General features: G+C 38.4%; 2 protein-coding genes and 1 non-coding gene across 4 annotated transcripts; all 3 read left to right on the top strand.

Moving 5' to 3' along the window:
- Positions 1-2,884: 2,884 nt before the first annotated feature.
- LOC130726792 (probable 2-carboxy-D-arabinitol-1-phosphatase) lies at positions 2,885-5,841 on the top strand. The gene is made up of 7 exons (XM_057578099.1): positions 2,885-3,106; positions 3,588-3,745; positions 4,180-4,299; positions 4,385-4,484; positions 4,880-5,019; positions 5,101-5,180; positions 5,497-5,841. Exons 1-7 carry the CDS (start codon positions 2,947-2,949, stop codon positions 5,621-5,623), a joined length of 885 nt encoding a protein of 294 aa, XP_057434082.1. The 5' UTR covers positions 2,885-2,946; the 3' UTR covers positions 5,624-5,841.
- Positions 5,842-8,498: 2,657 nt separating this feature from the next.
- Positions 8,499-15,516, top strand: LOC130722358 (callose synthase 11-like). 2 transcript variants are annotated; one of them, XM_057573058.1, is made up of 3 exons: positions 8,499-14,041; positions 14,336-14,525; positions 15,250-15,516. In XM_057573058.1, the coding sequence occupies exon 1, from the start codon at positions 8,687-8,689 to the stop codon at positions 14,018-14,020; it is 5,334 nt and encodes a 1,777-aa protein (XP_057429041.1). In that variant the 5' UTR covers positions 8,499-8,686; the 3' UTR covers positions 14,021-14,041; positions 14,336-14,525; positions 15,250-15,516. The 2 variants fall into 2 exon arrangements, with proteins under 2 accessions (XP_057429041.1, XP_057429042.1); XM_057573059.1 differs by having other exon boundaries at positions 14,336-14,529.
- Positions 11,655-11,737, top strand: LOC130727120 (small nucleolar RNA J33). The gene has a single exon (XR_009015156.1). It is a non-coding gene; the product is annotated as a small nucleolar RNA J33 (small nucleolar RNA).
- Positions 15,517-16,096: the final 580 nt, after the last annotated feature.

Raw genomic sequence — 16,096 nt, 5'->3', positions numbered from 1 at the left:
GTAGCAGTAAGCGTAAAAAGTGTTATAGTACTACATTGAATTTCAGCTAACTTTTCAGCTTTCAGCTAGACGTGTCAAACATAGTCTAAGTCTAAAGAATGTTATAGCGTGTGGTGTTATGGGCGCTACACTGAATGTTTTTATACTACAATGGACTCATAATTAATAACAAAATGGAGATGAGAACAATGTAGAAAATAAGAATAGAGCATGAAAGAAACTTTATAAAATATGACTTAAACCAATAATAGTGAACACGGATGGAGAAATGGGGATAATGGGATGGAGAACAAAGAAATGAGAGATGGATAATAGAGAAAAATGGGATGGATAAAAGAGATAAATGAGAATAAAAAGTAGAACATTAAAATAACGTGAATCAAAAGCACTTTCGTGAGGGTGTGGAGAAGAAGGAGCCTAGGATGATGAAGTGTTTCCAGTTGCTAGGAAAATCTATTGGAAAGACCGCGGGAAGTCTCATGGGTGTGGAGAAGAAGAAGAAAGGTGAAGAGGAAGAAGAAACTAAATGTTGGAACTTGGAAAGAGTGACTGACAATATGGTGTAAGGAGAGCATAAAAGAAAACCATGTTCACTTGGGCGGATTCAATTTCACTAACCCAATGTGAAACCCCCATTTTGCCCTCGGTTTTTTAACACAATGTGTTTTAAATAGGGGCAAAATTGGAAATTCGCACATCATCCCTTACCCCCCAGTCATCGTGTTGCACCATGCGCGATTTTGATTGCAATCACACGCTATTGTTGCTACGTAAAACCTACGTTGCTACAACCTCCACCGTCGCGGCCAATTGTTTATTTGTCGTTATTACGCCGCCATGACACGCTATTAACAATCTTGAGAAAGTTAAACGAGTAGAAAATGAATAAATAAACAAAAGAGGAACATTATAGAGATTTTGTGCTATTTTTATTGCTATGAGAGATTAATGTTTATACACTAAATAGCGGGGGGAAATTACATTAAAATTTTATAATATTTTTAGATTCGGCCACATCATAAACTACTTTAAAAATATATTAATTTGATTAGAAAATAAAAACCATTAATTTAACTTTGTATCCATTATCCCACATTCATTACAATTGAAGTGTCATCACATCAATTCCTCCATGCGTGTGTCCAATTACTCCATTGATACGTCAAAACTTTAGCACACAACCATTGCAAGGAGGAAGAGAGTGAAGGAAAAAGAGGAAGATGAAAATAAAAAGAGGCGCTCTTAATTATGAAATAAGAGAATGAAGTGGTTGGCTATATGAGCGTTATGATAAGAAGTACTGATTGTTTTTGCAATGATAGAGATTCCATTTCCCAATAACGTGGGTGGATCTTAAAGGGTTCATTGATGGAGATTGATCATAACTTGGGGAACTATAGCTCATGGCTAATGGAAGTGAAAACTGAATATCACCATGGTGATTTGGAACAAAGCAATGAGAGATAGAGATCATAACACTCCCGAACACATAATAAAAAAGTAAGGAGATAGGGATCACCCTAATACATAGAGAAATCAACTTACATGTATGCCTCAATCTCATAATTAATGGAATTGAACAAAAGAAAGTCTCATTAAGCTCCTTCAATCATCACTGTCATTAAGAGTCACAAGGATAACGCAAGAGACCTCTACACAATTAACAGTAAATTGATATCAATAAAATAATGTCTGAGGGTGTGTTTGGATGCGCGTTGCGTCATCACAGACTCACGTCCATGACCCTGAAATACAGTTTCCTCCTTTTTTTGAGATGTTTGGTTCACACCTTTGAGAATTGATTCTGTCATCAATTCAACAAATATAGTTACTTCTTGGTTAAACACAATCAATTATTAAATTTTACAACTCTATTTGACTATTTCATAACATCTATATATACAAAAACATTTTTTTATAAATCACATTTTAGTCATTCATTTTTAAGCTTTCTTGTTGTGACTCACAAATCAATCAGCATTGTGGGCAATGCTGCATTCAAGCCCAAGAGTCAGATCAAGAAGCCTACAAGGTTGATGGACTAAGGATACTAGTAGCCCAATGAAGTTAATGCATTAGATAATTATTTACCTATGACCCAAAATAAAAAATTAATTACCTGTGTCTTTTTATGGGTTCAGTTATTTAGAGTAGTAACTACTCCTAGGAACTAGCAAATTAGAATACTTGAATTGTCAAGACTGTTCTACTACTTAAAGAATGTTCTCACATCTTTCTCTTTACTCATATTCTCTATTCTCTATTAGACACAGTGTAAATCCTCTTATAGCCATAAACTAAAGTATCTACGGAGCGTGAGATGGAGAGTACTTGCAAGCAAGATGCTCTTATACTTAATTTAGTAGACATTACAATAGGGTGAGAATATTAGGAAGAACATGTACTTAATCCATGACAATTTATTATATTTATAAGCCACTCAAAGTCGTGCTAATAAAAGTTTCCTTAATTATTAGCTCAAGATTATGTGGTGGTCGTAATTGAACTCTTAAGTTGACAGTTTGGTTATAAGAGGTGCACCATTGGGTAGACTTTTGATTTTTCACCACATCCAGATTGAAATTGTAATAACAGTTTAACACCGAAAAAAAGCCAAGATTATTCATAGCAAAGAAAATGTATGAACTTCTTATCACAATCATCGATTGAGACATTGAATTGCATTATTTACTTTTTAAATCAATTAAGTGAATGTTTTGGTTAAAATAAATTCTAACTTGAGTGCACTAGTTAAACATAATTTTAAAAAATTATAATTACATATTTACATTTCACAAGATGACCCTAAAAAACCATAAAGTTGTGGATCATAACATATAATAGATGATTGAATTAAATTGGCATACCTATATAATCAGATGAGATAACGTAACAGCACCACACGAATGCAAGCAAGAGACACCGTGTTTCTTTTGTGAAGGAAAAATGGCGAGTGCAGGGGTTGTCTTCTTGACCACCCCTCTGTGCTCACCTTCTTCTTCCACCGCTTCTTCTTCCTCTAGACGACTCAGCCTTCAGCTTTCTTCTCCCAGACATGCTTCTTACCGTATTTACTGCTCAACTTCTACTTCAGAGGTTGCCTCAGGTGATGTTCTCCTCTGGCTAAATTTGCTAATTTATGTGTAATCTGGAAGAAATATGGTAATGTCTTGATTAATGTTCTGCCTGCATTTTTTCAAGTTGTAATTGTTATAACTTATAACTAAATGGCTAATGCCAACTTTAGAAGTTTAATAGTTTGAGAAGGACTCATTTTTCAAAAGATATTGGTTAATTATATTCTTTCTGTATAATATCTTAAAATCTGATTTCAAGTCATAGGAGTTGCCGGTTGGTGGTTATTTTCCAAGATTGCTTCAGGCAGAAATTTCAAAAGAAATCTCGTTTTCTTTGCAGTTAACATTTGATTTGATGTGCACATGTGTGATGTCTCTTTGTTTCCTCTATGCTTCAATAATTTATCATAAAAAAGTCTCTCTTAGTCTCATATCAAGTTGCCACAGAAAGTTTTGTAGACACTTACTACAACTTGTATTAAATTTGGTTTTTTAATGCTTCATGTGCAGAGAAACTTCCAACTAGTACCGATTATTCTGTTACTGGTGGTGCATATGATTTCTCCAAAGCAACAACATCATTAACGAATCAGTTAATCACTTCCTCAAAGAAGGTGACTCTTATAAGGCATGGTCTTAGCACTTGGAATGCAGAAAGTAGGATTCAGGTTTTCTTTCAACTTCTTATGCTATTTCTATTAATGGATTGGGGGGCTTGGTTTGCAAATGCATGGATTTGAGTATCCTTGTGATAGGTAACCACCCCTTAGTTAGTTAGTCAGTTGGGGAACTCATGTGGTTAGTTAATGAGTTGGTTAGACATTTGAGAGAGTGAAGAGAGACTATAAATAAGAGGGCGAGGAGAATAGTGAGGACATCTTGATCTTGTTTGTAATTGAGAAATTAGGGAGAGAGCAGAATGTCTCGAATATTCAGGGGTTTATCACTTTTACTTAAATAAACTGTTCTTTTTATCTTCTTCTTGGCTTGATTCTATCACCTTGCCTTATAGGACTGAAATGATTGGTTTTGTTTGATGTTTCACATTAGACATTCTTTTATTGCATCTGCCACCGTTAATAAGTTGATCATATGTGCTCAGGGAAGCTCAGATTTGTCTATACTAACTGAAGCTGGGGAGGAGCAAGCAGAGAGGTGCAAGAAAGCCCTGGAAAATATGTACTTCGACCAATGTTTTGCGAGTCCAATATCTCGTGCCAAGGTTAGGGGCTTGTAAAATTTTATTCTTAATCGTGTTATTACTGGTCATCAGTATATATTAAAATGATTGGTGTTGTTTGATGAAGCAAACTGCTGAAATTATATGGCAAGGGAGGGAAAAGCCACTGGTTTATCTTGATTCACTTAAAGAGATATCCTTATATCACCTTGAAGGCATGAGAAATGGTGAGACTGCCCCTGCTCAACTTAACAATTCTGAACATGAATATTTTAGTATGGCTTTTCACATATATTGTACGTTACATTGAATATTGTTTTATCAAGTTTTGTCATAGTTAACTTTATTACTTTTTGATAGCAAGGGTAAGTGATGGTTTGGGTACACGGTGGAAAACCATGGTGAAACCTAAATCACGGTGGACAAAAGCAACTTCCCTTAGGTTTTATGACTATCACCATGATTTTGGCCATGTATCAAATCATGGACTAACTACACTTTGGTAAAGCTAATGATACTGAATGTTGATAATATTTCTTCATTTTATATCACTGTTCAATCTCGGCTGTTCCCTTCATTCTTAATGTTTAACTAAATGAGTATGTTCCTAATTTGGAGGCAGTGGATGCTAAGATAATGTATGCCAAGGAGTACAAAACCTGGAGAGAAGATCCAGCTAATTTTTGCATGAATGGTAGATATCCTGTACAAGATCTCTGGCTAGCTGCAAGAGATTGTTGGAAGCAAATTTTGTTGTCACCTGTAAGATTTATTTGTCACTGATATTTAGTATTGCAAGTTTTGATTTGAAAGTAAAGTTTTAAGACTCATCTTATTCTTCAGGGAGAAAGCTTTCTGGTTGTGACTCACAAATCTATATTGAGGGCATTAACTTGCACTGCTTTAGGCCTGGGTCCTGAGAGGTGAGAATTTTTTGTTATGTAATTAAATTTTAATAGCTTGCTTGAAGTGCCAAAACCTCGTGCTCGTGTATCATGGCTGAAACAACAATGCATGTTTGGAAATTCTTTTGCAATTGATTCCGAAGCCAGAATCAATGCATGTTTGGTTCTAATTCTAGCATGCTAGAATCATTCTATTCAGAAGCTACAAAGAGTTGCTTCTCAAAACTAGAATCGATTCTTTGCTACCATGGTAGAACGTTGATTTTCCAAACATGCTGTAGATGTTGTGTCCCTATCTAACTGCTGACATTTACGCTTTAATAAAAACGTTCAGGTTTCGTTCCCTTGATATCAACAATGGTGGGATATGTGTATTCAACTTCAATGTCAGAGGAGAAGCAATGCTTGAGGCTTTAAACGCAACGGCTCACATGTATGGTGATCACGTCTATCCTGGCTGAAATTTCTCAGTAACGCAAGGAAGTATTGCGCATTTGGAATAATACCAGTGAATATTTTGTGTGGTATTTTCCATTTTGGTTATATGAACTTCAGAATCTGTAAGTAGAGATGTGGAGGTATTAAAGTATAATTTGTGTATTGTGTAAATTAATCATGTGAATTCCAACATTTAGTGTACTGAGTTTATTCAATGTCTTTTTCTTTCCCTTTTGAAAAATGATGTCTGTTTCAGATAAACTATAGCAAACTCTCAGATTTTCTGTATGGTGTATGAAAAAATCCGAATGTTTAGAGAAGCTAGCTGTTTCTAATTATTGATGTTATGTATTTTTAGTATGTATTCTAGGGATAACTGAGCTCATGTATACACATCAGATCATGGATAACAAATATTAGCTATGCAGCAAATTACCAATCACCTATAGGATAATAGGATCATCATTAGAATTAGAAATTTAGAATATGTTATATTTTTTAACCATATCCTCTTGAAGGGCATTGACAAAAAATTGAACCATAGCCTCTTGAAGAACAATGTCCACAGGAGCGTTTTGTTCTGCTTGGGGGCTTGCAAGATGTATAAAAAATTTGGTTTAAAAATGCGGGAAAAAAAATTAATTACCAAAAAGGGGTAAAAAAAATCGAATTTACAGGAATGGTGTGTTTTTTGCCAGCTGGGAGCTTGTGTGGCAAGGGGGTGGGATTCGCACCACCCAACACGAATCCAAAGCACTGAATTCGCCCCACATAAAACGCATGCATATGGATTCGCCCTATATGAAACGAATTTCATGTGCCAGATTCAGTGAGATTCCTTCATTTCCCAAGGTGAGATCTGATTCCTTGGCTTTGCAGTACATGACAGGGATGCGCTTGGTATGAGGCGAATCCTTTACAAACATCATTCGTTTTCTTTGAGGCGAATTTTCTCTGACGGATTGATGATGACTTGCATGCGTTTTATGTGGGGCGAATTCAATGCTTTGGATTCGCGTTGGGTGGAGCGAATCTCACCCTCTTGCCACACAAGCTCCCAGCTGGCAAAAAAACACACCATTCCTGTAAATACCATTTTTTTTACCCCTTTTTAGTAATTTTTATTTTTTTTTGCATTATTCATATTTTTTTTTCAATCAGTGCTTGTTTGCTTAAAAGTAGAAAAAAATAAAATAAAAGCACGTTGCCTCAATCCATCCCTCGGGTTCCATTAGCTTTTATGCATTGGAAATTTGGAATCATGCAAGATGTGCTTTTAGGATGAAAACAACTTAATATCACATAGAACCAAAGTAATTTTTTTAATAATAGAACTAAAGTTACAGATAATCACATAGCTTTTTTAATATCATGCAAAATATTTGTTTTTTACCCTGTTATGCAGATTCTGAGAATATCCTACTTATTCTGCCTAATTAAGTACTTACATGAGTTGTGGTGGGCTCTCATCAATTAGAGAATAAGGAATTCCATGACAAAGAAGCTCTTCAGAGTTGTCATGCTTATATGCTCTTTCCTCCATGATAGGAAAATTACTTCCTTCTCTTAAAAAGGCGGCTATTCAACTGCTGTAGTTTTTTTTTTCATAAAGAAAAGGGTTACTCTGAATACATTTTAATTTTATTCAACAGTACAACAAAATTGAATTGATATATTTTAAAAACCTCCCTTGCCTAGCCATGTGTCTTATATTGAGAATTACATGAGTTTATATGAGTATGAGGTATGGTTCTTTTGCGACAATTAAGACTTGGTAGTCGTTACTTGATTCGAGGCAATATTTTAAGGCATCATTCCTTACCTAAAATGACTCATCACATATATCAATTTAGACGAGATACAAGATGAAAATTTCATTTATAATTGACCGACCAGCTAACCTGACTCTGGTCATATTTTTACTCATACAACTTTGAATATTTTTACTCATACAACTTTGATATCTTTTTAAGTTTTTATGTAGCCAAACATTCTGTTAATGAATACAAACATTCCGTAAAAGCCTATGCCAAATCAAAGCCCAAAATCTGATTTTATCATGACCAAGTTGGAAACATAACATAACATTAATGAGCAATTTCTTTACGGACACGAGCTACTTGTTTGAGACAAAACAAGTGTTGATGCAGCCCACGTGCTGCACGTGCCGGTGTCCTACAACTACAATTTTACCCATCATCTTATCATATTTAACTCGTCTCTTTGTACTATAGTTTTTTTTTATGAATAAAAATTTGGTGAGTTCAGCTCCGGTCACTTTTATAAGTCGAGGCAAAACCACTTGTCATCTTATCAATCGTTTACCAATAAAACCCTCATATTAACAACGAAAATCAAACACACAATCAATCTCATAAAAAAAAGTGCTTCATCCTAACCAATGACATTCCACTCTAATTCCCTACATTAGAATAATGCAACCATTATTGATTTTTGATTCCAAACAGAGAGAGATTCTCTCCGCCACTGTCTTTCTGTTTTTGTACTTTAGTTTATTCAAGATCAACACCAACACATGCATCCATTCTCCAACGTCTCTTTTCTAACGCCTCATCCCAGCCGTTCATTCTTTCATCATCACGTACGGACCCAAACCCCGCGCGGGCCCCTCCACCAACCCAAGCGGCGGCGTTTCACGAATGATTAACGGATAATTAAAATTAATTATCATTATTACCACATAACATCATTTCTTAGACTCAAACCGTTCCTTCAAGAAGTTAATTAACAATGGTAATGGTAATGGTGGGTCCTACACTTCAAATCCCACCATTCTAAATCTCCACCATTGGAGCGTGCGTCTCACTGCGCTCCCACAGCGCGTGGCGTCCAACACTACACAGTGAAATTAAAAAGTTTCAGTTCTTTTTCGTACACGACTGCACATTCTTCATCGCACCTCGCTCTCTCTTCTCCTTCTTCCACCACAGAGCGAGAAACTCAAAACCCCGAGAGAACGAGAAATTGGTGAGAAATTGAAAAACTCGTAACCAACTCAGGTAACAGAATGCCTTCGAGAACGGTGTGCAGTTAGTCAGTTACTAAAATCTCTACTTTCAGTTACTATGCATTTGCGACAACGCCCCGGCGCCGCCGTGCGCGGCGGCGCAGTGAACCAGCCGCGGCCACCGCCGATGAACTCAGTCTACAACATTATTCCAGTGCACGACCTTCTCACTGACCACCCGTCACTCCGGCATCCGGAGGTGCGCGCCGCCGCCGCAGCCCTCCGCGCCGTCGGAGACCTTCCGAAGCATCAGTTCATGGCGTGGGAGCCGGAGATGGACCTTCTGGACTGGCTCCGGTTGCTGTTTGGTTTCCAGAACGACAACGCGCGGAACCAGAGGGAGCATTTGGTCCTCCACCTCGCGAACTCCCAGATGCGCCTCGAGCCGCCTCCTGCCATCGTCGACGCCCTCGACGGCGGTGTGTTACGGCGGTTTAGGCGGAAGCTTCTCCACAACTACACCGCGTGGTGCTCGTTCCTAGGGCTGAAGTCGAACGTGGTTCTCTCCACCCGCCGTGACCCTACCGATCTCCGCCGTGAGTTGCTGTATGTCGCGCTGTTTCTCTTGATTTGGGGTGAGTCCGGTAATCTTCGTTTCGCTCCTGAGTGTATTTGCTATATTTATCATTTCACGGCGAGGGAGCTTAATTATGTTCTTGATGAGCACATAGACCGTGATACCGGTCGTCCGTTTATGCCTACTGTTTCCGGTGACTGTGGATTTCTGAAGTCTGTGATTATGCCGATTTACAATACGATTAAGGTTGAGGTTGAGAGTAGCAGAGATGGAAAGGCTCCACACTCTGCGTGGAGGAATTATGATGATATAAATGAGTATTTCTGGAGCAGAAGGTGTTTGAAGAAACTGGGTTGGCCTTTGAGTTTTGATTGTAGTTTCTTCGGGACTACTCCGAAGGATAAGCGAGTCGGGAAGACAGGGTTTGTGGAATTGAGGACTTTTTGGAATATTTATAAGAGCTTTGATAGGTTATGGGTTATGCTGATTTTGTTCTTTCAGGCTGCAATTATTGTTGCTTGGGAGGGGAAGACGTATCCCTGGGAAGCATTGGAGAGTAGGGATGCCCAGGTCAAACTGTTGACTCTGTTTATCACTTGGAGTGGGCTGAGGTTGCTTCAATCGCTGCTTGATGCCGGGACTCAGTACAGCTTGGTTACTAGAGAGACTGTGTGGCTTGGAGTGAGGATGGTGCTTAAGAGCATGGTTGCCCTAGCGTGGACTGTTCTGTTTGCGGTCTATTATGGAATAATTTGGATTGAGAAGGGTTCTCGTCGAAATTGGTCTGATGAGGCAAATCAGAAGGTTATTATGTTTCTGAAGATTGTCTTTTGCTTTCTTCTCCCGGAAATGTCGGCACTGTTGCTATTTATACTGCCGTGGCTGCGGAACTTCATTGAGAGATCGGACTGGCGTATAGTATACTTGTTGACTTGGTGGTTTCATACCAGGATTTTTGTGGGTCGTGGTGTGAGACAAGCGCTTGTAGATAATGTAAAGTATACTGGTTTCTGGGCAGGAATATTGGCTTCGAAGTTTTCGTTCAGTTATTTTGTTCAGATCAAACCTCTAGTTGCTCCAACGAGGGCTCTTTTGAAGCTTAAGGGTGAGGGTTATAAATGGCATGAGTTTTTCGGTAGTACCAATAGAATTGCAGTTCTTTTTCTGTGGTTGCCTGTTGTGCTGGTATATTTCATGGATTTGCAAATATGGTATTCAATTTTCTCTTCCTTTTATGGTGGAACGATTGGTCTGTTCTCACATTTGGGTGAAATTCGGAATATCTCACAACTCAGGCTTAGATTTCAGTTTTTTGCAAGTGCAATGCAGTTCAATCTGATGCCTGAGGAGAAGCTGCTAAGTCAACAAGCTACTCTGCTAAAGAAACTTCGCGAAGCCATCCACCGGCTGAGGCTGCGGTACGGAATTGGTCAGCCCTACAAAAAAATTGAATCAAGCCAAGTGGAAGCTACCAGGTTTGCCTTAATATGGAATGAGATCATCACAACTTTCAGGGAGGAAGATCTCATCAGTGATGAAGAATTTGAGCTCTTGGAACTACCACCAAATTGCTGGAATATTAGGGTTATTCGATGGCCATGTTTCCTTATCTGCAATGAGCTACTACTTGCTGTCAGTCAGGCGAAGGAGCTGGAAGATGATTCTGATATGTCACTTTGGTTGAAGATATGCAAAAATGAGTACGGACGGTGTGCTGTCATTGAAGCTTATGATAGCATTAAATACTTACTTCCAATGATACTTAAAGTTGACAAAGAAGAGTTTGCCATTGTGACTAATATATTCAGGGAAATAGACACCTATATTGAGATGAGGAAGTTGACAGAAACATACAAGATGTCTCTGCTACCAAAGCTACATGCTAAAGTGAGTGAATTTGTTAAACTCTTGATACAACCAAAGAAAGATATGAATAAGGCTGTAAATTTGTTGCAAGCCTTGTATGAACTTTGTGTTCGAGAATTCCCAAAGGTGAAGAAGACCGTGCCCCAGCTGATTGAGGAAGGTCTGGCACTGCAAAATCATAAAACTGATGGGGGGCTGCTCTTTGAGAATGCTATTGAGTTTCCTGATGCTGAAGATGAAGTCTTTAACAGGCAGCTTAGAAGATTGCATACCATTCTTACTTCGAGAGATGCTATGCACAATGTTCCATTGAATCTTGAGGCACGGCGACGGATTGCTTTCTTCAGCAATTCTTTGTTTATGAACATGCCACGTGCTCCCTATGTTGAAAAAATGCTGGCCTTCAGTGTTATGACTCCATATTATGATGAGGAAGTTTTGTATAGCAAAGAGGCTCTCCGAAAGGAGAATGAGGATGGCATTACTACTTTGTTTTATTTGCAGAAGATTTATGAGGATGAATGGAAAAATTTTATGGAAAGGATGCATAGAGAAGGCTTGAAAGATGAGGACGATATCTGGACAGCAAAAGCTTGGGACCTCCGTCTTTGGGTATCTTATAGAGGTCAAACACTATCTCGTACAGTCAGGGGGATGATGTATTATTATAGGGCCCTTAAGATGCTTTCCTTTCTTGATTCAGCATCTGAGATGGACATAAGACAGGGATCTGAAAATATTTTTTCACGTGGTTCAAGTTCAACAAACCGAAACAGCAATTTGAATGGTCTACCCTCAGATGGGCCTCCATCTCAACGGAATATCAGAAGGGCAGAAAGCAGTGTGTCACTGTTATTCAAGGGACATGAATATGGGAGTGCATTGATGAAGTTCTCCTATGTGCTGGCATGCCAGATGTATGGGCGCCACAAGGCAGACAAGAATCCCCGTGCTGATGATATATTGTATTTGATGAAAAAAAATGAGGCTCTTCGAGTAGCATATGTGGATGAGGTTTCTTTGGGTAGGGAAGAGACTGAATATTACTCTGTTCTCGTGAAGTTTGATCAGGAGTTGCAGCGTGAGGTTGAGATTTATCGGGTCAGGTTGCCTGGTCGTTTGAAACTTGGAGAAGGGAAACCAGAAAACCAGAATCATGCCATAATCTTCACACGGGGTGATGCACTTCAGACCATTGATATGAATCAAGACAACTATTTTGAGGAGGCTCTCAAAATGCGGAATCTGTTGCAGGAGTTTATTACCCCCTATGGTATTAATAGGCCAACCATTTTGGGGGTCCGAGAGAATATCTTCACGGGATCTGTTTCCTCGTTGGCTTGGTTCATGTCAGCTCAAGAGACAAGTTTTGTGACCCTGGGCCAGCGTGTTCTGGCAAACCCTTTGAAAGTAAGAATGCATTATGGTCATCCAGATGTGTTTGACAGATTCTGGTTCTTGAGCCGGGGTGGAATCAGCAAGGCCTCTAGAGTGATAAATATTAGTGAAGATATTTTCGCAGGCTTCAATTGTACGTTGAGAGGTGGCAATGTGACGCATCATGAATATATACAGGTAGGCAAAGGGAGAGATGTCGGCTTGAATCAGATATCCATGTTTGAGGCAAAGGTCGCAAGTGGCAATGGGGAGCAGGTCCTGAGCAGAGATGTGTACCGGCTAGGTCATAGATTAGACTTCTTCCGCATGCTCTCAGTGTTCTACACGACGGTAGGATTTTATTTTAACTCCATGGTTATTGTGCTGACTGTATATGCCTTCCTTTGGGGCCGCCTTTATATGGCTCTCAGTGGCATTGAAAAGGAAGCCCAGGATAATACTTCCAACTATGAAGCCCTTGGTGCAGTCATAAATCAGCAGTTTATAATCCAGCTTGGTCTTTTCACTGCGCTCCCAATGGTTGTTGAGAACTCTCTTGAGCATGGGTTCCTTCCGGCAATATGGGACTTCTTGACAATGCAGTTTCAGCTTGCATCACTATTCTACACATTTTCTTTGGGAACTCGCACCCATTTCTTTGGTCGGACTATACTTCATGGTGGTGCCAAGTACCGAGCCACTGGTCGTGGTTTTGTGGTGGGGCACAAGAGTTTTGCTGAGAACTACCGACTATATGCTCGAAGCCATTTTGTGAAGGCTATTGAACTTGGAATTATTTTAGTAGTGTATGCTTTTCATAGTCCCGTGGCTAAGGATACTTTTGTATACATAGCTTTGACAATCTCAAGTTGGTTCCTTGTTATTTCATGGATAATGTCTCCTTTTGTCTTCAATCCTTCTGGGTTTGATTGGTTGAAGACTGTATATGATTTTGAAGATTTCATGAATTGGATATGGTCTCCTGGTGGACCGTTCAGAAAGGCAGAATATAGCTGGGAAACATGGTGGTATGAGGAGCAAGACCATCTAAGAACAACTGGTATATGGGGAAAGCTGTTGGAAATCATTTTAGACCTTAGATTTTTCTTCTTTCAATATGCCATTGTCTATCAGCTAGGCATTGCAGGTAGAAGTACTAGTATAGCTGTTTACTTGATATCTTGGGTATACGTTGTTGTGGTTGTTGGGATTTATATCACCATAGCATATGCGCGGGATAAATATGCGACAACGGAGCACCTATATTATCGACTAGTTCAGTTTCTTGTGATTGTGGTCATAGTTCTTGTACTTGTCCTTTTACTGGAGTTCACTGGCTTAAAATTTATTGATCTTTTCACAAGCTCATTGGCGTTCATTCCCACAGGCTGGGGAATGATTTTAATCGCCCAGGTGCTCAGGCCTTTTCTGCAGTCAACAATCGTGTGGGAGACAGTAGTTTCCTTGGCTCGGATCTATGATTTGCTGTTTGGTATTACTGTTATGGCTCCTGTGGCACTGCTCTCATGGTTGCCTGGATTTCAATCAATGCAAACTAGGATTCTCTTCAATGAAGCTTTCAGCAGGGGTCTCCAGATATCTCGAATACTTAGTGGCAAGAAGTCTGCTTAAGACTGAGTGTCACCAGAAGAGGTAATTTTTGCATCATGTTCTTAGCAATATTGTGTAGTCCTTCATTAATTGAATATTCTGTGTAGTCCTTCATTAATTGTCCTTACTATTGAGGTATCTAGTCAGCTTGGGCCATGCGGCCATGCCATTCTGGAATGTCGGTCCAATTTAAAGTTTCTACTTAAATTGCAAATGTATGCTGCTGTGTCTACTGACAAATCCATGCATGTACATATCAGAATCAAGGCATAGTTTCTTAACTACATATACAATTACAAACTACAATTACATTCGTATGATAATTTGCATGTGCAGGTCACCTAAAACAAAAGGTGTAGGCATTGCCGCTTGAAAGATGCATTTCTGTAATTTCCCAGGTAGGAGTATCAACTTGATAGTGGACCAGAACAAGTTACTAATTTCACGCAGAAGATTTAGCGCCACATATGGAAAGTCAGGGCTCGTTGTACTGCCATGATGAATGGATGCCTCCTGATAAATCCATGTATGTATGTACACATCAGAATCAAGACATAGTTTCTTAATTACATATCCAAACTATTTTAGTTTAGCAGCAATCCATGTAATTTTTCTACCATGGCTGCATTCATGAAAGAAGGTAGGTAAAATCATGCTATGATTTTCACATTATCTGAAGCTATGTCTGTGCAGACTAATGTTAATTAATGTGTAACATTGGATGTGCTAGTATCTATCTCATTCTTTGAGCAAATGACACTATTGCAATTTCTTCCAAGATCTAACTTGGATATTTTTTGCTACATTTACCATGCTTCAAAGCACAAAATACTGCAGACCTTAATAGGACAAGTATGTCATGAGAAATCAGCATAAAGCCCGTCCCCTATACCTTATTGCTGATTACAGCAACTGTTGAAGTTGAACTGAATATATTCTGTTTTTAGAAACAATTAGACCCGGTTCATATCCAATTAAAATGAGCAGGAATATGATAACTAAGGTAGATTATACTTTTAGCATTTATATAATCAATCTCAAATGTAGTGAATCTCTGTTTTTCATTAACTTGATGCAGAATATTTTAGGGGTTGTGGCCTGTAGGGTCTTTTTAATGATGTGTATCATGCTGTTTTGTGACAATGCATGTCTCCTTTTCTATCATGTTACTTATATCGTATGTTCATTAAGTTATCGTTAATAGAATATAATTTTATAATTCTAATTCATATATTGGTGTTTATTTTCAGGTTATGCAATGTCGAAGACCTAAAGTGTTAGCCTTTTTTACATGACAGTGGTAGCTTATGTTATGTTAGATAACTTATCATTCTCGTTGGCACAATCTATTAGGGATTGTGATGATCTTCTACATTAGTACATTACCATGCTTCCCATTGCAGATTTTCCTGCAACAGTTTGTGAATTTCTGTAGTTTAGTATTGACAATCGACTTGCTGTATATCTTGTCCATATCTTAATGCAACCCACTCTAACCACCAAATATTTCGTTTCCACCGAATCAGCGATTTTACACTCTTAACATTGCTCGTCTGCATCTTGCTGCTTTTGTTTAACAGCTGCCAAAAATGCTGGATGTATGAGTATTGTTATTATAAAGCTTGCCTGGTGGCTAACTAATGAAGTTGAGTTTAACAAATGGGTCATGTAATGGGAAGTCACCTAAATTTCTTTCATGTAGAGAAAGCTATTGCATTCAACTTTACGCGGCATATATCAATTACAAAGAATCCAGTAGTCAATTAATTTTTTTAGTAAGTAGATAAAATGTATGTTATAACAGTCATATTTTATTCTAGTCGGCTAAACTATCAACTTCATGAAGTTTTAATCACAATCATCTATTTCATCTTGATCTCATATATTTGATCTTAATCTCCATCAAGTCCACCGCAATCAACATCCTCTTCAACGTGGTCCTGAATCAACTCATCATCTTTATTTGAAGTATTCGCGGTCCAAGCTGTCCATATTTAAAGCTTCAATTCTCCATCAATTCATTACTAGATGAAATATCATTGAGATTTAACTCTAAATATAACCTTCCTTCAATAAGTTTTAATCTCTATAGGACAT

This window comes from Lotus japonicus, chromosome 6 (genome assembly GCF_012489685.1).
Source record: "Lotus japonicus ecotype B-129 chromosome 6, LjGifu_v1.2".
Lineage (NCBI taxonomy): Eukaryota > Viridiplantae > Streptophyta > Magnoliopsida > Fabales > Fabaceae > Lotus > Lotus japonicus.
The sequence above is the reverse complement of the archived record's forward strand: the minus strand, read 5'-3'. Positions and strand labels throughout refer to the sequence as shown.

Coding starts and splice junctions, on each gene's coding strand:
- LOC130726792 (XM_057578099.1), top strand. CDS start 2,947: ATGGCGAGTGCAGGGGTTGTCTTCTTGACCACCCCTCTGTGCTCACCT. Junction 3,746..4,179: donor ATGCAGAAAGTAGGATTCAG/GTTTTCTTTCAA, acceptor ATATGTGCTCAG/GGAAGCTCAGATTTGTCTAT. Junction 5,181..5,496: donor TTAGGCCTGGGTCCTGAGAG/GTGAGAATTTTT, acceptor AAAAACGTTCAG/GTTTCGTTCCCTTGATATCA.
- LOC130722358 (XM_057573058.1), top strand. CDS start 8,687: ATGCATTTGCGACAACGCCCCGGCGCCGCCGTGCGCGGCGGCGCAGTG.